We start from the raw sequence: 23726 nt of genomic DNA on the forward strand, positions 1-23726 counted from the left end.
AGCAGTACTCCGGGAAGAAAGGGAAAGCAGGAGTCCTGTATAGTGAGTCTCTATCTATCTTAGAGTTCAGGAGGAAGCTATTTCAGCGCTCTTGGGAAACCGAGGGTGGTGGATAACGTGAGTTGGAAATCACGACTGGGCGAGTGCGTGGACGAAAGAGTTTATGTGAGTGGCGGGAGGCCTGGCAATTTAGCGGCCAAAAACAGCGTCACTTCCCGCCGTTCTTGGCAGCTCGTTCACGGACCACCATTATCTTGTTCATAGTGGGTAAACAGTACAAGGATAGACAATGAATGGAAAATATACAATCATATAGAATAGTAAAGGAAAATATCTACAACAGGTAGGATCAAATATAACAGAAAAAGCAGTAAGCATTTCAGATAACTACTCAAGCAATAAGGTGCATTACATATACCACAACCCGTGAAGATATATATCTTGGATACACAAGAATACAAAACCTCATATCTGGCAGATGAAACTCACACCACAGCCAACATCAGGCTACATAAGCTCACATCTATGGCGAACATGTCATATTCTCAGCGGTTATTCTCAAGGTCGTCAATCAAGTCGTTAGCAATTTCATACCCTGGGAGTTGTTGGCTTTCTCTGTCTGCCAAGACTGCAGGCGCTGGATCGCGAACAAGGGCTAGCGCGGTTAGTTTTAGACGGCTCTGACTGCCACCAAAGGCCGCAACTTCAATCCTTCTTTCACGAGTCTCGATGCGCTGCTGCTGAATGACAACGAGATGACAGATCTTCCCACCTTTCTCAATCGCTACATATGAAGGCCCTCCGTGGCCACTTCCTGAGAAGACCTAACAGAGCGACTTTTTTCCGCCGTGGTAGCCCCCAGGATGGACTCTTGGCGCCTCCTTTTTCTTCCAGCAGGTTCAAAATCAATGAGACCCAGGGCATCACAGATCCACAACATGATCTTGAAGCACTCAATCGGTTTACCTCAGGTCGTTGGCTGTGGAACGAGCGACAGCAACTTGCCTGTCGCTATGTTAAATTCGACCTTTCAACGCTTCTGCAACTAGCGGCCTCTGCAATCGGATCGAGATCATGCACCCAAGTGTTAATGATCTCGGAGGGCCAATATAACAAAGTCTTCTCGCTGACCATGGACGATGGACGCGTGGTTATTGCGAAACTTCCAAATCCCAATGCAGGCAGACCACATTTCACGACAGCTAGTGAGGTTGCAACCATGGACTTTGTATGGCCTGCTTTCTTTTGTACTGCGAATCGCGATCTCTTTTTGGCCGTCGGTACTAACCATACTAGTTGAGAAATGTTCTAAACCTTCCTGTTCCGAGAGTGTACGCATGGAGTTCTCGAGCATCAGAGAACCCCCTCGGAGCAGAGTATATCCTCATGGAGAAACAGGCCGGCGTGGCACTAACCGATGTATGGGACATCATCAAGGGAAAGCAGAAAGTCCAAATTCTGGACCAAGTTGTTGATATTGAAAGGCGCCTGGCAGCTACAAAATTCTCCAAGTTTGGGTCCTTGTACTATAAAGATGACCTTCCCGACAACTCAGATTCTCCGTCTCCCCTTTATTTTGATTCAGCAGGGAACGAAGTGCGAAGCAAAATGTTTGGCATGGGGCCGATTAACCACCGTTCTTTCTTTGACTTCGGGAGAGGCACGTTGAATATCGACCGTGGTCCATGTAAGTCCATCACCGACTCGTATAATATCATTATTCTGTGCTTATCCATGCACAACGTTTAGGGTCAACTGTTACACAAGTGATGACGGCTATTGCGCAGAGGGAAATTGCAACTGCAAAGGCAGGCCTCCGGTATCCCTTGATGCCCGAAGGTCTCTACTATGGACCCCGGCAATACCAGCCTAGCCTCTCCAAAAAGCTCTCCGCGTTGGAAAACTATCTTAAGGTGGCGCCTTGTGTCCTCCCAGAAAATAAAGCCACCCATGCCTCCGTTTGATGGCATGGCGATCTTCATTCGCAGAATATATTTGTCGACCCTGTTGACCCAAGCCGGATTGTGGGAATGATTGACTGGCAGTCTGTCAGTGCATGTCCGCTTTTTATGCAGGTTGGGCGCCCGGCGTTTCTCCACTACAACGGCCCGGTTCCTGAAGATTTAGGGAAGGTCCCGTTACCACCAAATTTTGACTCCATGGGTCCAGATGAACAGCGGAAGGCAAAGGCACTCCATAGAGCACAGACTCTGCACAATCTCTACGTGGTTCGGTGTCTTCAGGTCAACGAAACGATCTTCCAAGCCATACAGAAGCAGAATACTCTCCGGCACCAGGTGAGTGTGGTTCCGGGGTTAGTTTTGATGGACTACGAGCCGCTCCTCAACAGCTTGTTGAGAGATGTCGAGAAGGAATGGCCAAGCATTGTGGGTGGGGGGAAGAATGGTGGCTCTCCTAGTATGCGGTTCCCGTTACAGTTCTCGGATGAAGAAATCTAGCAGCAGGATCAAGATGGCGAGCTATGGGCCCAAGGTGTTGAACTAATGGATGCATTTGTTGGCGACACTGGCTGTTTTAAACATTGGGATGGTAGGGTTAGCGACGTCGATTACGAGAAATCGAGGACAGAGCTAGACGAGGGAGTGAAAAGGTTCCTAGACCGCGAGGCCAGGGATGATGAAGAATGTAGGGAGTGGCTCAAAGCCCTACCATTCGTGGATTAAAGCGTGAGGCAAGGGTCCCTTATTTTTAGCATTTCCAGCATTCTAACGATACTGCTGCCAACTTCGTGCCATGTATTTCCGCAACAAATTAATCTGCCATTATTTGGACGTATAATAGTACATGTTTCATAGCATCTGACACTTTATAGAGTTGATTCCTAAACGAGATACTGTTCTAAAGATTGATAGCTGATCATTATTGACCCAAATAAGGATATCGCAGAGTTTCCTCGTTATCGTCGACGGCCTCCAGGAAGCTAGGAATTAGTGGCTCAATGCCCCCGTCCAATGCCAGAGAGCTCCATTCCTGCAGACTAAGTTCTTGGAACGGCCGACCGTGCACCTTTTCCATATATTCTTTGAAGCTCTTCACGGGAACCTTGACATTGCTTGAGTGGTGGAAGAAGCACACTCCGGACGTGGTTGACGACGGTGCATTCGAACGCTTGGTGAACCTAGACATCACTAGCGTGGCGATCTCATCCGCAATGATCTCTACCTTCTGAAAGTCTAAGTATCCTTCCATTCTGGTAAGGCGGGGTGTGGCACCGAGATTGACAGAGTACCGCAGGAGAGAGTTTAGTGCGTCCTGGGCTGGAGCTTGATCGCCGATCGGTGTGCAGGGACGGTGGATACTAATGCTTAAACCAGTTTGTTCGGCGAAGCGTTCGAGGAAGACCTCGCTTGCCCATTTGGTTGCCGTGAGACCGTCAGACCCGTCGAGCGGAGGAGGGTGAAAAGACACTGATGTAGGCCCGAGGGCAGTCTTCCCGGACTGGAGGATGACCCTCCCGGAAGAGATATAGTGCAAGGGGATTTGTGACTGAACGGCAAATTGGGCGAGGCAATGGGTTGAGCCTAGATTCGGCACTTTCAAGGAGTTATAGGTGTTAAGACAGTGGCCGTTCGAGCCGCCGTGGATCACGACGTCGATACAGCACTGCAGGGACGCCCATTCCGTAGTAGAAAGACCGAGCGTTGGATCAAGAAGGGACCCATAATAAACCAACACCTTGTCACTGGTGGGAAGGACGTGGTCTTGCTCCTTTTCTACGGCAATACAATGCACTCTGTCCACTTCAGGTACCTGGAGGAGAGCCTGTACCAGGACTCTCCCAAGGAAGCTTGTCGAACCGGTAAGGAGGATCTCACAACCCGACCCATTGTACCGCTTAGGTACGATACCTTGTGGCGTTGCGGTCGCACAATCGAGGAGGTTTTGCGGTATAGATGTTTCCGCGAGCCAATTGATCGATGTTGATGGTGCCTCGGCTTTCCGAGCATCCACCTTGAGCGCCATCTGCGCCAGCGTGCTGGCTCCATACAGCTCGCGGAGAGTCAGTGAGACCCCAATGGATGTGCGAATTGTGCCTTGTAACCTGACCAGTAACGTGGAATTTCCACCGAGAAGAAAAAAGTCAGACTCGGGCTGGATCTGCTTACCAGGCAGCAAAACCTGCCAAAGAAGCTTAAGCTCACCCTCGCCCAACGTAAGCCGCTTGGATGGTTGGCTCGCGGTAGCTGGTGTCGTCCACGGCATGCTATCTATCCTTTTCCGATCAATCTTTCCATTCGAGTTTCGAGGTAGTTCATCTAGGCAAATGACCGTAGACGGGCGCATATACTGTGGCAAGGGGAGATCGCTGGCGAGATGCTGTAGCTCGGCCTCAGTGGCAGTCTGTCCAGGCATTAGGGAAACAAAGGCGACGAGGATTTCTGAAACATCCTGGCCCTTGACACACATGATGGCTGATGAGAGCAGATTCGGGTGGCAGTTTAGCATAGTGGAGGCGACGTCTTCGAGGTCAATGCGAAGTCCTCGAAGCTTGATCTCTGTGTTTCCATCCATTCGGCCCAAGAGGACCAGAGAGCCATCCTCGAGTAGTTTGGCTTTGTCGCCGGTACGGTACATTCGAGTCCATCCTCTCGCCACATCTTCTGGAAGAGCAAATGGATCCTCTACGAATTTCAACAGAGTCTGCTCCTCATTTAGGTACCCCAATGCAACACCAGCGCCACTGATACAAATTTCCCCAGGCTCCCCTGTGGGGACAAGGTTGCATTGCGCGTCCACGATGTATAGAGAAGTGTTTGGAATGGTTCTTCCAACGCTCCGTGCGCCTTCCAGCTGTAAGGCAGACATCGTCTCGAAGGTTGTACATGCCGAAATCTCAGTCACACCGTAGGAGTCCTGTACCACGGGACAATTCTTTCCCAGCCGCACAAACTCTCGCTTGAGTTGGTTGGTGAAAGGCTCACCACCGAGACAGGCGTGCCGCCATCCAGCGTAATGATTGAGATATTCACGACCATTCTGAAGCATGACGAGGTATTCCGACGGAGTGGCTAGTGTGAACGTTACTTTGTGGTCACGAATAATTCTTGCAATTTCAATCGAATCCCCACGTACGTCTTGGGGTACAATGACAAGCTTCCCTCCGTTCATGATGGCATTGAAAGTTTGTGCAAGCCCCATATCGAAGCCCAGTGAGCTCTGTTGTAGGACGACCGTCGAGCTATCAAGACCGAGCTCTTTTCTCTTGGCGGCGAGGTAGTTGATGAAACCGCTCTCAGGCAGACGGACGCCCTTAGGCTGGCCTGTCGAGCCGCTTGTGTACAGCAAAATCGAGAAACAATCACCATTTGCACCGTTTGTGAACTCTATGGACGGAGCTTGACTGTCTGGAAGATCGGAGACGTTGATAATGGTTGATATCCCTAATTCTGACGCTTTCTCAGACGTAGAAGAGAGACAAAGTAATGCCGTAACGGGGGAAGCCATGACCATAGCTTTGTGTCTTGCAGTAGGGAGGCTCAGGTCGAGGGGCACATACACCGCACCGATGCGGAAAATTGCTAACATGCTCGCCACCGAATTCATAGATGGGGGGCACAAGACTGCGATTGTATCTCCAGATCGAATTCCTCTTTGGAGAAGAGCTTCCCCAATACGGGTGCTCTGAGCGTACAGTTGCCGATAGGTGAAATCACCAGTTTGATCCGTCACGGCGATCTTATCTCCATATTGATCAGTGATATCCTGGAACCTTTCTGCCAACGTCGACGGCCAGCCATGAGACACCCGCTGGCCACGTTGAACCGAGAGGCCATCCTCATTGATGGGAGAAAAAGTGGCAAGACTGCCCCGAACGGAAAGCGAAGGGTCGGAAGACATGATATCAAGGAGCCTGATATATTCATCCATGATTGATGCTGTGGCTGTGGGCGAGTACAAATAGTCCCGACAGGTCACCTCCACAATACAGGTGCCGTTCGCACATGGAGTGACATGGAAAGAGACATCGTACGGCGCATTGCCCATCACACTCCGATCATAATTGAGGTCAAAGTCGTCCACTGACATCCTGGTGATCTCCCCCACGCGGTAGTTTATAGCAACCTGGAAGAGAGGTGTTACATTCAACACGCGCGGGATATTCAGCGCATCCACAACCAGGTTGGAGGGAACTGAAGAGTGCGACAAGGCGGTCAGAACTTTCGAAGATGTCTTTTGGAATATATTCGCAAAGCTGTCCGATTGTTGGACGTGAAACCTCAGAGGCAACATGTTCAGAAAATAGCCGACTGTCCCGATGAACTGCTGGTGTTTGCGATTTGCGTCGCTCATTCCGATGCATAGATTTTCGATATTCAGTAGTTCGGCGAGGAGGACCTGTAACGTTGCTAGGTAGAAATGAAAGGGTGTGCCTCGAAGACTGCGACTGGCTTTCTTGATCCTGTCTGTGACTCCAACACTAACATACCGCGTCGCTGTGTGGACCTTGAAATTATCTGTTGCTGTACGGGTCTTCTCCTTGGCGAGAGGGAGAACAGGCATTACTTCTGGCGGTGGTGAAAGCTCGGACTTCCAATACTCTAGCTCTTTTGCGAAAGCTCCATTATCAATGTCACGATTCAGCATTAGAGAATAGTCCACGTATTGCGCAACCTCATCTGGTGGGCTCTGCTCATAAAAACACTTCACATCATGTAGAAATGTAGACCAACTAGCCCCGTCCATAACAATGTGATGGTAGGCAAATATGACTGTGTGCTGGTCCTGTCCAATAGACACCACCGTAACTCGGATGACTTCACCGTGTTCTAGCTGCCATTGGTACGAGGCCAGCCTGTCAAACTCCTGTGTCACAGAGGCGGCGCTTGCAGTCGTGATATGTTCAAAGAATGGTGGTGGGCTTTTCAGGACACCCTGAACAAGGTCACCATTATTAGGATCTGAAAAGAAGGCGGTCCGTAACGACTCGTGCCGGGAGATAGCCTCTTCCAAGGCTCGTTTGAATTTGTCGACCATAAAACTACCCTGAACTTTGTACGAAATAACGACGTTGTACTGGGTAGGGTCCTTCATCCAGTGGCCCGCGAACCAGATCTGGGATTGGTGTGGAGACATTCTCTCAACTCGTGTGAACCTTGGTTCTGAGACGTCCCGTTCCTGTTCAAATCCGGAGTCAGAAGGGCATAGGGCACAAGACGACTCCGAAGTACTGGCGTCAAGTGGCAGGTCTTGGACTGAGGTGCCGTGTTCCGAGCTTGATGCGGTTGTGACCAGGTCTATGCAATCAACATCTTTGGCATGTAAGTCTTCCTCCTGCGACACTGGGCCTGGACTGCCAGGCTGGAAGGAGGCTTTCTCGCATAGCTTTGCGACAGTGTCCAGCAGTACATCCATGGGAGTAATGTCAACATCGAACTCTTTGGCAAACCAGACCTGAAGATCCACTGCCAAAAGGGAATCACAGCCTAGGTCCAGTAGTGGGGTGTGCAGATCCAATGTTTGATCGGTAAGCCGAAGAATTGACTTGACCTTGCGCGATAAACGCGCCAGCAACATGTCATATGCATTTCGTCTTGGCTCCAATTCCTCCAACTGTTGGCTAGAAGGAGGGAGTGATGACGAATCCACCTGTTCAATGTCTTGCCTCGGTTTGGCTTCAGAGTGTTTAGCAGTGAAGTGAGAAAGCAGGTGGTTTGAGATGCATGGGAATTCTCCGGTCTCATCAACCTGGGAATCTATCATTTGTAGACCAAAGAATATCTCTGCACTCCCTTCGGATTCAGGTTCTCCAGCAGCTACCGCTTCACCAAAGGCATGATGTAGATCTGATTCAGATAGAGGCGCGTATCCATGGTGCATCATGCGCTGGATCACCTCCCTGCCTTGCTCAGCAAAGTACCCAGCATCGACAACCATACCCAGGGCCAACACGGACCCTACTAGGCCTTTCCGCCTACGCTGGTGAATGAGACCTGCCATAAACTGTGATGAGGCGTGATATGCGACTTGCTTTGGGGTACCGAGGACAGAGACAAGGGATGTCAAAATCATAAAGAAGTTCAGTGTTGGTGTGGGGAATAGCTCATCGAGATAGCTTGCGGCATTAATCGTAGCATTCGCGACAAGACCACCCTCATCATGGGCAGTATACTCTAGTCCTGTGTTGGATAAAGCCAAGGGAGCATAGCAGACACCTGCAATAGGTGGTAAAGTCTCCTTTATGTGGGTGAATGCTGACAAAATGGACTTTTTGTTCAGAGTATCCATCTTCAAGGGCTTCACAGTGGCTCCTAGACGAGACAGTTCCTCTACCCAAGCCTCGTGCACGTGTGGATTTCTGCTCGAGAGAACAAATGTCCGTGCCCCATTCCTCGCCATCCATCTCAAAATTGATAATCCAAGTGGTGTTGTCATGTCAATCAACCAGTAGGTTCCGCTTGGGGAGAACAGGTTTGCGGTCCGTGGGCTCTCACCCTGGCTCGATGTCGGAGGAGAGATTGTCCAGTCCACCACCTGTGGATACGTGACCAGTGGATTGTTTGGTGATACTTTTGTTGAAGAGGTAACTACCAGAGCCACCCGTGGAAGAGTCGACAAGCTGGTACATGCTTGAGCATAGGTATCCGCGATAAATTGGCCAGGGTTCGCAAGAAACGCACGACGATATAGTTCCCCGGCCCGGATATGATTTTCAGAATATATTCTGCGAAGCATGGCCGCTACATGGCTATCGAAAGAAGCAAAATCGACAAAAGTCGAAACATCTGGCGGCAACACGCGCTCAACCATTCGCCGCGATGCGTGAGGGTGGACTGCTATCCACCCTTTTGCGATATCCTTGGACTTCGAAGTGATACAATAGATGGTGTGCTCAGGCCCGCGCGCTTGCTCTACAGCCGCAGCAAGTAAATCATCAGGCTCATACAGGAGAATTGGCCCATGTAGAAAGTTCAAAAGCAGGTGTGCTAGGATGAAGCTAGCAGTAGCTCGCAATGTATCTGGGCTTAAGTCATCTCCATCGACAAGACTGTGAACATGTTCAGGCCTTGCTTGGACGACAGATGAAATCTGATCAGAAATGCCGATTACATTTCCCTTTCCATCGAGGCGTGTACCAAACCAAAGATAGGCATCCGTACAAACGAGGCAGGAATATTTGACTTGAACAGCTACCGAGCCTTCCAGTAACCCTCTCGGGAGAATCACCGATGCCTGCGAGTGACGCGCCTTTGGACGAGGTTCTTGGTGTTCGGAATTGTACCTCTGATTTCGTTTTTGGTCCCAAATCAGTCGCGGAATGCGCAGCGCGCATCCATCCCAGTGTAGCTCGGGTTCGTTTGTCCAAAGCATTTGCCCGTCCGTCAACATGGGGACACTAGACCATGTGAGGCGCAGAAAAACCTCCACTACAGTGGAAGGCGAAACGTTCTCCGTGGTAGACAAGTGTAGGAATTGAAGGTTGATGTCATTTCCCTTTTCCAATCTCATTGCTCTCCCAATGGCGACAGTTATGCTTGGCATATTTAAAGATGTCAACCAGAGGACGTTCTTCGACCTTGCCACAAGCTCTTTGAAATTGAGGACCCTCTCGCGGAAGTTTCGTTCGGCGAACAAAGGCTCATCAAGCTCCACCAGGGAGATGATGGCATGTTTCTTGGTGAGACCATTCAGGTCCAGCTGGTCAAAGTCTTCCACTATGGCTGTTGCAGTACCCGATGCAGCGAAAATCCTTCGAATACTCTGCAGGAGGCGTGCTACTAAGAGTGTCTTGCCCCCAACGAAGACCACGGTCTCCGTCAGTGGCGCCAGCCCGGTCGAATTCATCGGCTCTCGAAGCGTCAGGACTGCATCGTTAACTGCCTGAGTGACAATTACTGAAAGACCATCCTCGCAGGGATGAAATGAGCCATGGAAGATGTGATCAATACCGGAGAAACCTTTAGAGAGGAGTTGCGCGTTACATTCAACGGTTGACATGTCCGACCAAGTCCGGGCATCGTCATCATATCCTCGCCACCACTGGGGAAGCAACCCACAGATACACAGCAACCACAGTGGTATTCGCCCGGTCAGTCTACCCAATATAAGGTAACCACCGGGCTTTAGCATTGCGCGGCAACCTTCCAAGAGACTGGCAGATACGTCCGTTGCTTGGAAGAGATTAGCAACAATGACCATGTCATACTTGTCGCTGTCATGTTTACCATCATTCCCCGTGGTAAGATCAATGGCCTTAAAATGTAGATTGCGGTGCTGAGTTGAGAGCCTGGTCACCGTCTGTTTTAGCTGTATTGGAGTCGCGCTGCCCAGGCAATAGGAAGTATACCTATCATCAAGAGCTTCCAACATCTGCTGAGTGATCGCACCAGTGCCAACATCAAGCTCCAGGACATCCATGTGGGGATGCTTGTGTACGATACGCTTGACGATGCAACAAAGGTCTTTCATCCATGGAGAAAGCATCCCCGCAACGTGGAATAAACTCTCGGGGGTGCTACCACCGTTCAATATGCCAAGAGGGTTGCTTTCACCTCGCAGGATTGCTGGTAAGGCCATACCCAGTGAATGCAATGATTGAAGATCGACAACCCCCGCATATCTTTCGATCATTGCCAGTATAGTCTCTTCCGACATCTGGGCATCATGTGGCTGAATAAGGTAGTCTTTAGAGCCCGTTCCATCATCCGTAATGCGGCTAATCTCACGATACAAAAGTTGGTGGTGAGGGAGAAACCCTGCAGACTCGAGTGGATCAATCTCATCTACCAGCTTTCGGAAATGATACAAGGAGACGATATCCGCTGCGTCTCTCCACGCCATCACCTCATCTTGGGTATTATATGAGGTCATTAACGAATATCCAAAAGGGTCGCTCTCCCACACCACGTGTGAGTACAGGTTATGGCCGGTTGAAGCATGGGGTAGATGGGCACCTTCCATGACTAAGCCCTCAATCTGCACCATGGTGTTTCCATCCGGGTCGTACAGAGATACATCGCCTTCTACCCCTCGACTGTCCACTGCAGTCACAAAGGCGTCGATTTGGCATGACAGACTCTTCAGAGCAAAGTGAGGCTGAATGAGAGCTCGACGAATCTCCTTTGCATGCAAGGACGTGCGCAGTCTCTTGCTCAATGGTGAGGCAAAGGCACACATCATTGCCTGGAACGATGCCTCCGGTATAGCCGGATGAAGTACAGAACCCGAAAAACGAATATCGGCTGGGCAAACCGCAGAAGCGGTGGCTTCATCGAGAGATCGCCGCATTGAGGTTATGCTCCGAAAAGGTCCGGAATAGCTAGTGCCAGCCTGTTCAAATGACTCATAGAGATCATCGACATCTACAGGCACGAGTAGGGGATTACACTGTGCCCTTGGGGGTAACTGGTCACAATCAGGACGGCTGGCTTGGCTGACATAGAGTGTTAGGCGTGCAGTGCATATCTTCGTTAATATTGATCCGCCGCTAAGGCCCGCATAAAAGGAAGCTTCGGCATCGAGTCTGGCGTTCGAAGGTGTCTCGAGATGTTCTTCACAGATTCGTAGTGTCGTGATATATTCTATACCATCGCCATGCTCTTCCAAAGTCAGAGCTTCTATGGCAACGAAATTCTTGACCTCAACTAACACAAGGCATTGGCACATAGCCGCAGAGCTAGCAGCTGCTAATAGAGAAGATAGGTAAAAGGCAGTCGAAAGCACCTCCTGGCCCTTTTTGCTGTGCCTCTGAGCCCATGGCATCTCCTTTAGGTGCAGAATATTCCTCCAAGACATCTCGTTGGGGAATTCACTGGCAGACCGCCGGCCCAATAGCGGGTGCAGTTGTGTACCTTCGAGACGGTATCTTCGCGATACGCGAGATTCTCTCCAGTATCTCCTCGTATGGTCCCAGGGGTAGGCTGGTAATCCCTTTATTAGCTGCAAGGGTTGGTTATTAATGTTTTGGAGGAACCGCCCCATGTCCAAACGTTCAGCCGTACGTTCCCAGAGGGAGCCAACTGCACATGATGCAGCGTCGAGATCATTTTGTCCTCGGTGAAGCAATGAAATATACAGAGCACTCGAACACCCTTTTGATTTTAAAGTATCCAGCACCGGACCACGGAGAGCTGGATGAGGTCCGATCTCGATACACACACCGATGTTATGGCCGCTACACATTGACCTCTCCACAGCTTGCGAAAAGAGGACAGGTTTGACCATATTCTCAACCCAGTAAGTCGCGGAGAACGCTTGAATATTCCCTTCTGTTGGTGCACTGCTTCCTGTGACGCTGGAGATCCATGTGCAGCCACTCCTGGGTATTCTCACTTGGATATTACACTCCTTCAACGATGCGAGATATGCAGTAGCACATGGCACCATGTGATGTGAGTGGTACGCAACGTCGACTTGCAATGTTCTTGCGAATATCTTCCTACGGTCAAGGAGTGCCTTGGCCTCTAGTATCGCATCATAGTCGCCGGATAAAGTTGTGCTCACGGGCCCATTGCTCGCTGCCACCGCGATCCTACCCGAAAAAGACGACTGAGAGCACAATTTGCTCGCGTCAGGAAAGGAAAGACCAACGGCTAGCATGCCGCCTAACTTCATTGGCTTGCTGTGCATTCCACGATAATAGGCTATCTTCATGGAATCCTCTGCCGAAATGATATTGAGGGCATACGCAGCCACTATTTCGCCGGATGAGTGGCCCACGACAACATCGACATCGATTCCACACGCACACAGGAGATCATAGACAGCTATCTCAATTGCAGTTGTTACCGGCTGACTGACTGCTGGATCAGAGAAGCTTGACAGAGGTTTGTCTGCCAGAAGTTCTTCTTGCAGGGACCAGGAGGGACTGTCAGGAAGATTTGCTAGAGCACGCTCACACTGCTCGATCGACTGGCGGAAGACGGGAGACGCACGTAACAGTTCACGCCCCATTCCAACCCATTGTGCGCCCTGTCCTGTGAAAATGGCCATAATCCTTTGTGGTTCGGGTGATTGCCTCCATGGCAAGTGACTTTGTTCACCCCGTTTGCCGCCTTTGTACTCCTGGATGATATTTTCTATCCTACCGAGAAGATCCTCTCGGCCTAACGCTGTGAGCGAGACCTTGAAAGGAAAGGCGGTTCTTTTGGCCAAGGTCCAGGCCAAATTACTCAGATTCAATGCTTCATTCCGACTCACATATTGGGCTACTTGCTCAACGTGCGAATATAGGGAATCTTGAGTCTGGGCTGAGAACACGAATGGCCCCACAGGTACATACTTCTTAAGCGTCCCCTCTTTGCAGTAACTGACTTGGCTTTTCAACTGGTGGGGTATGTAGCTCTCAATAATTGCATGAGCATTGGTCCCCCCGAAACCAAACGAGTTCACACTCGCCCTCAAGGGACAGTCAGGAGCTACAGATGGCCATGGTACAGTGCTTGTTGGGACTTCCAGATGGTCGTAGAATGGAGTGATTTTAGGATTGAGATCGTCAAAAAGCATGTTTGGCGTGATGATGCGGTTCTTGAGGCACAATATAGCCTTCATCACTCCGGCGAGACCAGCACAGCCTTCCAGGTGACCGATAAGAGTTTTGATACTCCCCACATAGAGCTTGTCGTTTGGACTGAAAACGACGGCCTTCGGGTAGAACGTCTGCTGGATTGCCTGTGCCTCGACGGGATCTCCAGCCTGGGTACCAGTCCCGTGGCATTCGAAATATTGGCAACGATCCCGAACAGGATCCAGACCACTGCGTTCATAGGTCTGGCGTATTAACGTGGCCTGGGCCTCCGGATTGGGCATCGTAATTCCCGCAGATCTGCCGTCCGAGTTGACCGCAGTCTCCCGAATGATGCACTCTATATCGTCGCCATCTTGCAGCGCCTGATCCAGGGTCTTGATGACGATTGAGGCGCACCCCTCGCCTCGGGCGTAGCCGTCAGCATCCCTGTCCCACATACGACACCTTGACGTTGGGGACAGCATATGTAGGTTGGAATGACTAATATAGACCTCAGGGTCAAGCAAGAGATTGACGCCGCCTACAATAGCGGTTGTGCAATCGCCATTTCGCAGACTCTCGACCGCTTGGTGCAATGCCACCAGTGAACTGGAGCATGCCGTGTTGATGGTCATTGATGGCCCTCTCAGGTCAAAGAAGTACGAGACGCGATTTGAGAGAATACTGGGTGATGTGCCTGTTGCATGCCATCGGCTGATTGTGTCCAAATCCCGAGCTTGAATGTCATGATAGTCTGAGGTCATCGCGCCAATAAAGACGGATGTGTCTGAGCCGCGCATCTGGTTCAACGTATATCCCGCGGTTTCGAGTGCTTCATAGGTCGTCTCGAGTAAGAGCCGTTGTTGTGGATCCATTGCCTCTGCCTCCGCTGTACTGATTTTGAAGAAGGAAGAATCGAAGCAATAGACATCGTCTTCCAGTAGGTAGGACTTATTCGGGACATCGGTAGCCCCATGATGCTCTCCATTGTGATGATGGAAGCTGGAGAGGTTTAATCGCTTGGGATTTACATCTTTCAGGACATCCTTTGGGTTAGACAATAGCTCCCACAGTTGCGAAGGCGATGCCACATCGCCCGGAAATCGGCACGCGGTCCCAACAACAGCAATTGGCGTTTTCATGACAGCAATATAAGGCTTAACATTGAAAAAAGAAAGCTATCCAGCGAGGAGATGTGACAGGGGCGGGCTTCGCAACGGAAATGCCTGGACGACGACAGCAAGAGTAAGTACTCTTCTTACATGGAACCTACGGGCTTTATCCTAGCATCACGACATTCAGCCCAATGCAACAGCACTTGTTCCTACCCTGCCCTTGAAGGGCTGATCCATCGTGTGCCCCTGGCCTACTGACCGTAACTGTCCTCAGTGCGTGGCATTTTCAATTGCCTGCGGGAAAGCTCGTATTGTGGCCACCATTCAGCTGAGCCAATTTCCTATTTAGTCATAGGAGGGTCAACTTCGCCTCAGCCCGTTCGATCGCCATGCATGTCGATCTCCCATTTCATCTCAATCGGTTGGACAACGGCCATTGCAGGATGTTTCATCATGCAGATGGCCACTCGGTAAATATGATTCCACGTCTTGGCGATCAATATCTGACTGCTTGGCATTGCGAAAACCTTACCCTAAGTTTCTCACCTGCACCTTGACATACTGCATGAGATAATAATAAACTCTACGTTTTGCTTCTGTTATAAGAAAATCCCCTTACTTGTATCAAGGGTCCAAGAGAATCGCCCGCGGTCCTCAGTGCAGGTCTCAGTGGGTTTACGAGAAATATGGCTATATCAGCCTGCCAGTCGGACCTTGGCACTGCATTCCTCGAGTACCAGCTCGTATAGCCTGCGTCATGCAGTCACCATCACAAACACACAGAGAGGGCGATGCCCCCCCCCCTAGAGAACCATGAATATCATACTATGACCGGAACAGAAAAGGCAGGGTAGTATTCCATCGGCTCACCACGCCGTTTGACTCTGAATCCATACTGCAAACCAGCAACTAGAACGCTGCACAATGGAAATTTCCAGGAAATCACCAATACAGCTGCCAAAGCCCTTCCGCGTACTCAGCCAAGCCCTGAACCTCTCGAACAGTGACCACGCGAAATGGTGGTATAGCACTGCCCCAATGTTTGCCGCCATGATGGCGGGGGCCAGCTATGACGTTCACGCACAGTACAAGTTTCTCTGCATCCACCGCGAGGTCATCATCCCGGCGTTGGGTCCGTATCCTGAGAAAGGTCAACCCATGCACTGGAAGAGTCATCTAACGCGCTTCGGACTTCCGTTCGAATTAAGCTTCAACTATTCAAAATCGCTCCTGCGGTTTGCCTTCGAGCCCCTCGGTCCCCTAACGGGCACGCTGGAGGATCCGTTCAACACCAAAGCCATCAGGCCTGTTCTCCAGGACCTCAAGGCCATGGTTTCAGGCCTTGATCTGGAATGGTTTGATCATTTTACCAAAACACTGGTCGTTTCCGACAAGGAGGCTCAAACTCTGTGTGATGGAAATATCCCAGTCCCCGTCTTCAAGACGCAAAACAAGTTGGCAGCCGATCTGGAGCCGTCTGGCGATATTGTCTTGAAGACCTACATATACCCCCGGGTCAAGGCTATCGCGACCGGCACGCCGAAAGAGAAGCTCATGTTTGACGCAATCAAGGCCGCGGACCAGGGTGGTAAAATTGCCAGCCCACTGGCCACTCTCGAGCAGTTTTTGGCTGAGCGGGCTCCCACCCTCCTCGGCCACTTTCTGTCCTGTGATTTAGTGCAACCATCTGAGTCCCGGATCAAAGTCTACTGTATGGAACGTCAGCTGAGCCTGGCTTCCATTGAAGGGATCTGGACTCTGAACGGGCGACGGAACGATCCAGAGACTCTGGAAGGCCTGGCTGCCCTCCGAGAGCTGTGGCAGCTATTGCCCGTCACGGAGGGTCTATGTCCACTCCCGGACTGCTTTTACGAGCCTGGTACCTCCCCGCAGGAACAACTTCCTTTCATTATCAACTTCACGTTGTCTCCAAAAAGCCCACTTCCCGAGCCCCAGATCTATTTCCCTGCGTTTGGTCAGAACGATCAAACCATCGCGCAAGGACTGGCCGCCTTCTTTGAGAGTCGAGGGTGGGGTGGCATGGCTGGAAGCTATCCGTCCGATTTGGCATCGTACTAGTAAGTCTTGACCTGTATATCCCGAATGAAATGAATAGAGTGGGGCTGACCTTCGCCGGCAGTCCAGATGTGGATCTGCATACCGCAAATCATCTGCAAGCGTGGATCTCGTTCTCGTATAAGGGAAAGAAACCCTACATGAGTGTGTACCTTCACACCTTCGAGGCTTGCGGAGTTGCTGCGCAAGGGGTGACGATGTGCCGTGAGGGGCAGAACCTTTGAGGTCAGCTTCCCTCTTCGTTTCCATGCATACATTCCACGTTTCACTCGCTCGTGTTCGTGTCGGGCGAATATTCCATCCTGGGCATGAGGGTTGGAAATCCAGCGAAATGTCCGCGTATGTCCGTATAAGCAGCGATCAGAGCCCTTGTTGCCACGCTGACTCCCCATCAAAAGTTTCCCCCTTTCTAGTTGCCCATTCTACACCGAAATTCAATATGTGTTCCGCATAAAGTTTCGCATTCCTATTGCCTAAATGATTGAATTTAACAGTTGTAGCTCAGTATTAATATTTCATTGAAATGATATTGTGATGCAATCTCATTAGATGTCGGAATGCACTAAGCGGTAGCACCATGTACATGATACTATCAATAGAAATTGCTGCCTCCGGTACCAGTTCTACGTCAGGAGTTGGGATATCTTGATGGTTTTCTAAACGTCAAGCACATACGAAGCTTTCGATGTAAAACGGTTGTAACTATCTGGTATCGATACACTTTACACGTGTAATCTGCGAAGCAAATGTCAGTCATTAATGTGTAGGTCGAGATAAATAAGACTGAACCCACAAACCCTAGACAACTATCAGGGTGCGGCCGCCATTCTACGAGTGCACAAAATCAAGGGGCCACACACCCAGAACAGCGACTAAGACGCCACCATCTCATCGAGAACTTCATCCGGATAGCCCCAAAGCAAGATCGAATAATCCGACGCCCAAGTGAGGTCCTCTTGTACCGGTTCGGGGATTCGGTACACGCCCTCATCCAAGAACCCAAACTGGGAGATAGCATCGACCCATTTCGCGAATGCTTCCCGGTCCTAGAGCTGGCCTGGAGGATATTCAGTCTTTTGCCCTGTGTTCAAGGTCACGTAATCTTCGTGCGCAGGAGCAGGGTTGCGGCGCCCATAGGGCACCTGAAGTCGTCCAAGGTAGTTCCGAGTCACAGTCGTGTTGAAGAATCCCTCCACATCGTAATTCATTGGCGTATTATCTTCGGTATAGTAGGTTTCGCCGGGACCGCTCAACTAGTCATTGCGTTTAACGACAGTGACGGTCTTGCCTTAGTCTTCGAGACAAAGCGCGGCGTAGGTCCCTGAACTGCCACCACCCAGGCTGATTACATCGCGAGAGATGGTGTCATGGGCGACGATGCCATTCGCCAGACTAAGACAGGCGACACTGGAATGACCAAGGAAGCTCGCAACCTTAGCAGCGATCTTCGAGAATACCAGAACGGAAAGTCGAGGGATGACGGGGAGACAGTCCAATGAGCAAATCCACCGATTTAAAAGTAGACTCGCAGGCTTTGCTTCATCGTGATTTCCCGCCCACGATGTCCTAGGAATCGAGGGCAGCGCCTTCACACGCTGATCACTAACTCTGAAGATCATATTGCACCGACGAAGCGGTTGCCTTGCTTCAATGCATTCTTGATCTCAGAACAAATCTCGAAGCTCAAGGTCTGTGCTTGGTCAGCTGTATCAAACAGTTATTCAAGCTGAGAAACAGGGCGTTGATTCAGCCCTGGCTCACGAAATGACTGGTCATGACCGTCTGGGCCTGCAATAACCTTCAATAAGTGGAATCAGACATCCATCTAGTGAAGCCATGCCGGTACTCGTGCCCGGATATGGCATGTGCGTGTCGATAGTATTGCATTTCTGAATTGCCGGGTGCCACATTTGCCAGTCTCGCACGCCTGTACGGATCCTGCACACTGTCATACTCACCTGCCAGTAGCCTTGCATCTGAGGGAGAAAGTTTTAGCAAAAATGATTGACATGCAAGGACATCGATGCTTCCCTCGTGAGGTCTGATTGAGCCAGCCACGAATAACACCTTGCGTCTGCATGCATTGATTCTGGCTACGTTCAGCCCATGAGCGCTTGGGTTCCTAACGATCTCGCCATGTGATGCCTGAAGCATTCCCATGCTATAAATCTTCAGCACGTATCATGGAGACCCAGCAATTTGCAAGTGGGTTCTCCTTCAATCCACTCGCGTTGCAGGGATATTTCCATGCGCTTCCTGCACCCTTTCGGGAGTCGGTTGAGTGTAACCAAGGATATCGAAAAGTAGAGGATTGTGTAATATATCGAGCGACCGTAGCAACAGCTATGAAAAATTGCAGGAGCCACAACGAGAAAGCAACGGAGTCTGACTACGGAGAAAAGCTTATCTGCACAAACGGTCAGAGTGTCTTCACCTCTATCCTATGGAACGGCCCCCGTTATATGATCACCCAACCCTTGGGTAATCACCGAGCTACTTCATTGGTATGCCTACTTTCTCGTTTGTTCGTATTAGTTCTCGCCCTAGTGTCGAATAAGCTTACTCCAGAGGGTCCAGGCTACTTCAAGCAAATCGGGGGAGTGTGGCGCCATGTGCCTCGTAAAATCATATTATCCGTCTTGCTTGCTCTGCCTTCTTTGCTTACTTGTTCTTCTATGTCTTTCATTCGCTGGCCAGTGGTGATCCCAGCAGGCTAAGCAAGGGGCCCTGGGGAAGGCGCGCACTACCGGGGCGAAATAAGGCAGCTCCTAAGTTAGCCTGTTGTACCAGTATAACTCGGTGAGCACAACCCATCTTCCTCTCTAAAGTGCCTTCATACCAATCAGAATCGCTGACACCCTCATCGCAAGGTCATATATAGGAACATGGGTCACCAGGAAGAGCCGCCAGAGATTTGCAGAACACACAGTGGCCATGAATGGGGAGGCGAGTCTGCAGAAAAGGTATCCCATCCTTCGACCCAGGAGGTGGCCTGGGATGAGCCAGCCGATCCTGCGCGACCGGTGAGCTGGTCGAGAACCAAGAAATGGTGGAATATGGGAATCATCTCATATCTCACCTTTCTCACACCCTTGACCTCGTCCATCGTCGCACCAGCACAGGGGCTCGTGATGAAAGAATTCGGTTCCACCAACCGGACTCTAGCTTCCTTCGTCGTCTCCATCTACCTCGTCGGCTTCGCCGTCGGACCGCTGTTTCTGGCGCCGCTCTCGGAAATCTATGGTCGGCTGCGCGTCTACCAGGTGGGCACGTTAATCTTTACGGTCTGGAATATCGCAGGCGCTCTCTCCCCGAACGTCGGTGCGCTTCTCGTCTTTCGCCTATTCGCTGGAATTTCCGGCAGCAGTCCGGTCACCCTGGGCGCGGGCTCGGTCGCGGACATGTTTGCTCGAGAGGAGCGTGGAGTCGCCATGTCCATCTATGGGCTGGGCCCGCTCCTGGGGCCCGTCATTGGGCCGATCGCAGGTGGCTACCTTTCCGAAGCACAAGGCTGGCGATGGGTTTCTGGTTGCTAGCCATTGTGGTCAGTGGCGTCTTCGATCCGTTCACTCGTGGTCCAAACTCACTCGTTCATCGATATAGTCAGGAGTCGCCGTTATTCTGGTTATTTTTGTGCTATCCGAATCCTACGAGCCGGTTCTCCTGCGGCAAAAAGCGAATCGAGTCAGAAACGAAACCGGATCGGGGGCAGTGAACGCTGGACGGGTCCTGAAGCTGGACTCTAAGAAGGTTTCATCCAAGCAATAACCAGACCAACTAAATTACTCTTTCTTACTCCAAATGTTGCCTTGTTCTCTCTATACACAGGTGAGTCGCTCCAGATCGCGGACGCGGCACGAAGCGTAACCATTGCATGCCCATAGGTGTGGTTTTCGGCTACCTCTACCTGCTCTTCACCACGGTCACGGAAGTATACGAAACCACCTACCATTTCAGCCAGGGCGCCACCGGACTTGTGTACATCGGCATTGGTGTCGGAGCCCTCATTGGTATCTCCAGCTTCGGCGCCGTTTCCGACCGGATCCAAAATCGCCTCATCGCCCGAAACAATGGCCAACCAGAGCCAGAATTCCGACTCCCGCCGCTCATCCCAGGGAGCTTCCTGATACCCATCGGTCTCTTCTGGTACGGCTGGTCCGCCCAGATGCATGTCCACTGGATCATGCCCATTATCGGGCTGAGCTGGGTCGGCTGCAGGATGATCGCCACCCTGCTTCCCATCCAAGCGTATCTGGTGGACGCGTTTGGCGAATATGCTGCCTCCGCCATAGCGGCTAACACGGTCGTACGGTCCATTGTCGGAGCCTTCCTGCCGCTTGCCGGACCCTCGATGTATGCGAAGCTGGGGCTGGGATGGGGGAACTCCTTACTGGGGTTTGTCACCTTGTGTTTGCTGCCGGTGCCGGTGGTGTTCTACTTTTATGGCAAGAAGATCCGCATGAACTCACGGTATCAGGTCTCGGCGTGATCAATGATTGGGTCATCGTTGGGTGTTGACGAGATTTAGACCACTTGCTATCGGCTCATCTGCTCTGTTTCTCCTTATATATATCATACGTGTAGTACCGGACACATTGAAAATGCTTTTTCGAACTTATTTAAGGGTTGGCACTGAAGGCGAGCATGTCGGCTGAACCGACTCACAGCTCCCAGATATTCCGTGTTCTGTCCATAATATATCACGAATGAAAAGCGCGCCTAGCACAGTTGTTCTCAAGCTGTCCTCTCTTTCTCGCAGTGTGGGTATCTATATCTGTGAATGATACGTAATAGAATGTTAGTCATATCCAAAGAAAAGGAACCAAGCAAGACAGACGTCTTGATAGTACTCGTGGGAGATATGGAGAGGTCGTCTGTTGCCGATGTTGGAACGGTGGGAATACGCTTAACCCGATCAGTCCGTCGATCACGTGCGTCCATTTCCAGCTGCCGCGTGCAATTTGTTCCCTTTGGCCACTGAGGACGAGGAATAACACAGACAACACGGACAACACGGACAACAATGACTCCTGCAGCAAATGCCGACAAGGTTTTCCCCATCACCACGTTTATATCAGACCTGCCCAGCAGTCTCACTCCGCAACTCGTATCGTCCGCGGAAAATGACCAGGGATCTGCTACTCGACGATTAGTCATCGTGGGTGATGTACATGGCATGAAAAGATCTCTGGAGGCACTTCTAGAAAAGGTCGGCTTCGATAAGGACAAAGGGGACCATCTGATACTAGTTGGTGATCTGATCAACAAAGGGCCGGACAGCCCTGGTGTGATCGATCTGGTCATGGAGTTGGGCGCCACCGCCGTGAGAGGCAACCATGACAATGCCGTCCTCGATGCTGCCGTGGAAGTCAACACAAGAGGAGACAGCTCAATGCATGCTGGAAGCGTATCCAGCGGTACCGCACAGGTACCTGGGACCTCGGGAGCTGATTCACCTAGCGAGACTCTCGCATCCGACGGCCCTGAAAAAGGCGCACCTCCCGAAGGTAGTCTTCACACACGACACAGCGAAACAACGTACAGCACAGCCCGCGCGCTTTCGGCGCCCCAGCTCGACTGGCTCGCTGCTCTGCCATTGATCTTGCGCATCAAGCTGCCGTACCACCCAGCATCTTCCCTAAATGAAACTCTTATTGTCGTACATGCTGGTCTCACCCCTGGTGTCCCGCTGGAAAAGCAGGATCCCCATGCTGTAATGCACATGCGCAGCGTCACTCACCCGCCAGGCGATGAAGGCACCTTCGTGCCGGCGGAAGCATCGGGAGAGGAAGGCTGGGCTACTCACTGGGATCAGTGGCAGGACCAACTGACTACCCGAACTACTGTGATATTTGGGCACGATGCGAAACGTGGTCTGCAGCTGGGCAGCCATTCAATCGGACTGGATTCCGCGTGTCTATATGGTTACAGTCTTAGCGCGCTGATCGTGGAGTCAACCGATACGGGATTTCAGCATCGAGTAGTGCAGGTCAAATGTGCTGACACGCCTGTTGCCCCAACAGCATAAGCAGTGGCCATATCACTGGATTGGAACCCAGTGTGACTTGCAGCTATGCCGACCTAAGACAATGCGTGTCTTGTGTTACTTCAGGTCAAATCAAGTGAATCGATGGCCGCCCTGATATCAGAACGATTCGGCGCCTCCTATATCTTCTCGGTCGCTCAACTTTTAGCAACCACAAAAGACGCACTGACTTTCTTTCGTTATTTCCAGTATGCGTAGATTTGCAACTACTGAGGACGGGTGAGGGTCCGTCTACCACTTTCCTCGTTACACAATTTGGCTGCTCATGGCTTCTTACTAGACTCAGTGAGTTTAGGCCTTCTGCGCTTGGAGGCGTCGGCTGGAGAACGGGCTCCGCGGATACACCGGGGCCAAGTGTAAATATGGCTTCTTTAGCCGATGGGTAAGCGATTCCAATAGACACTGGCGGATCATAGAAAGTATTTAAAATCAACGTCTGGGCAACTACCAAAACAACACGCTGGGGGGTGACGGCCAACTTCTGCTATGCTCTTGAGCTGTTGGGTCCTGTACAAGCAGAAGAGGGCACTTGCTTAGATTTATTAGGTTGTCAATCCACTGGGATGTATCAATCCGCGGGCGCCTTCGAGGACTCTTAATTGCTGCATTCTGAAGTACTCGGCGATTCATATGCAAGACAAAGCAACAGGCGAAGCGCTGCAGCTTGAGCATGTACAACCCATCGACCTGTTTTCGCTGCCCAGCGGTCGAACCGTGGGCAACACTGAGGATGTCCTGGCGCGGGCTAGACGCGATGTTATAAACCCATAAGCCGGGCGAGATTGACCCCCGCTTCTGCTTTCAGGACCCGCCTCACGGTTCACAGAGTTCTTTGGGTCCTGCAGCACTTGACAGATGTGTGCTCTGATTTTTAGAAAGTTATATCTGAAAGCATTCGCGCCGAAGCCTGAGCGAGTTCGCTCTGGACAGGCTCTGGGATACACCGAGTGGTTTACAACGACTAATTAAGGAGAGGATCAGACTCATACTCTGGTCGCCAAGAAGAGACTTTTGCCCTCTCCGG

At 51.1% G+C, this 23726-nt stretch overlaps 7 protein-coding genes across 7 annotated transcripts; 5 read left to right on the forward strand and 2 right to left on the reverse strand.

The window, feature by feature from the left end:
• Nucleotides 1-790: 790 nt before the first annotated feature.
• On the forward strand, nt 791-2684 carry BDV37DRAFT_278086 (aminoglycoside phosphotransferase family protein; the record flags this gene model as incomplete). The annotated part of the gene is made up of 5 exons (XM_032085943.1): nt 791-1228; nt 1297-1687; nt 1750-1913; nt 1989-2387; nt 2460-2684. 5 exons carry the CDS (start codon nt 791-793, stop codon nt 2682-2684), a joined length of 1617 nt encoding a protein of 538 aa, XP_031946429.1.
• A 196-nt stretch (nt 2685-2880) lies between these two features.
• Nucleotides 2881-14607, reverse strand: BDV37DRAFT_278087 (uncharacterized protein; the record flags this gene model as incomplete). Its single annotated transcript, XM_032085944.1, has 2 exons — nt 2881-10246; nt 10307-14607. 2 exons carry the CDS (start codon nt 14605-14607, stop codon nt 2881-2883), a joined length of 11667 nt encoding a protein of 3888 aa, XP_031946430.1.
• Nucleotides 14608-15504: 897 nt separating this feature from the next.
• BDV37DRAFT_267881 (aromatic prenyltransferase) lies at nt 15505-16880 on the forward strand (the record flags this gene model as incomplete). Its single annotated transcript, XM_032084086.1, has 2 exons — nt 15505-16658; nt 16721-16880. 2 exons carry the CDS (start codon nt 15505-15507, stop codon nt 16878-16880), a joined length of 1314 nt encoding a protein of 437 aa, XP_031946431.1.
• An 822-nt stretch (nt 16881-17702) lies between these two features.
• On the reverse strand, nt 17703-18275 carry BDV37DRAFT_278089 (uncharacterized protein; the record flags this gene model as incomplete). The annotated part of the gene is made up of 2 exons (XM_032085945.1): nt 17703-17909; nt 18006-18275. The coding sequence occupies 2 exons, from the start codon at nt 18273-18275 to the stop codon at nt 17703-17705; spliced, it is 477 nt and encodes a 158-aa protein (XP_031946432.1).
• A 232-nt stretch (nt 18276-18507) lies between these two features.
• On the forward strand, nt 18508-19538 carry BDV37DRAFT_109106 (uncharacterized protein). The gene is made up of 2 exons (XM_032078335.1): nt 18508-18628; nt 18688-19538. Exon 2 carries the CDS (start codon nt 18798-18800, stop codon nt 19371-19373), a length of 576 nt encoding a protein of 191 aa, XP_031946433.1. The 5' UTR covers nt 18508-18628; nt 18688-18797; the 3' UTR covers nt 19374-19538.
• A 3-nt stretch (nt 19539-19541) lies between these two features.
• Nucleotides 19542-21145, forward strand: BDV37DRAFT_267882 (MFS transporter; the record flags this gene model as incomplete). Its single annotated transcript, XM_032084087.1, has 4 exons — nt 19542-20177; nt 20260-20406; nt 20485-20488; nt 20541-21145. 4 exons carry the CDS (start codon nt 19542-19544, stop codon nt 21143-21145), a joined length of 1392 nt encoding a protein of 463 aa, XP_031946434.1.
• A 108-nt stretch (nt 21146-21253) lies between these two features.
• Nucleotides 21254-22915, forward strand: BDV37DRAFT_109109 (metallophosphoesterase family protein). Its single transcript, XM_032078336.1, has one exon. It carries the CDS (start codon nt 21680-21682, stop codon nt 22682-22684), a length of 1005 nt encoding a protein of 334 aa, XP_031946435.1. The 5' UTR covers nt 21254-21679; the 3' UTR covers nt 22685-22915.
• The last annotated feature ends 811 nt before the right edge of the window (nt 22916-23726 follow it).

Source organism: Aspergillus pseudonomiae, assembly GCF_009193645.1.
Source record: "Aspergillus pseudonomiae strain CBS 119388 unplaced genomic scaffold BDV37scaffold_3, whole genome shotgun sequence".
In the NCBI taxonomy this organism is placed as follows: Eukaryota; Fungi; Ascomycota; class Eurotiomycetes; order Eurotiales; family Aspergillaceae; genus Aspergillus; species Aspergillus pseudonomiae.

What these genes read in the sequence shown, in the direction of transcription:
- BDV37DRAFT_109106 (XM_032078335.1), top strand. Translation starts at nt 18,798, where the DNA reads ATGCCTGAAGCATTCCCATGCTATAAATCTTCAGCACGTATCATGGAG.
- BDV37DRAFT_109109 (XM_032078336.1), top strand. Translation starts at nt 21,680, where the DNA reads ATGACTCCTGCAGCAAATGCCGACAAGGTTTTCCCCATCACCACGTTT.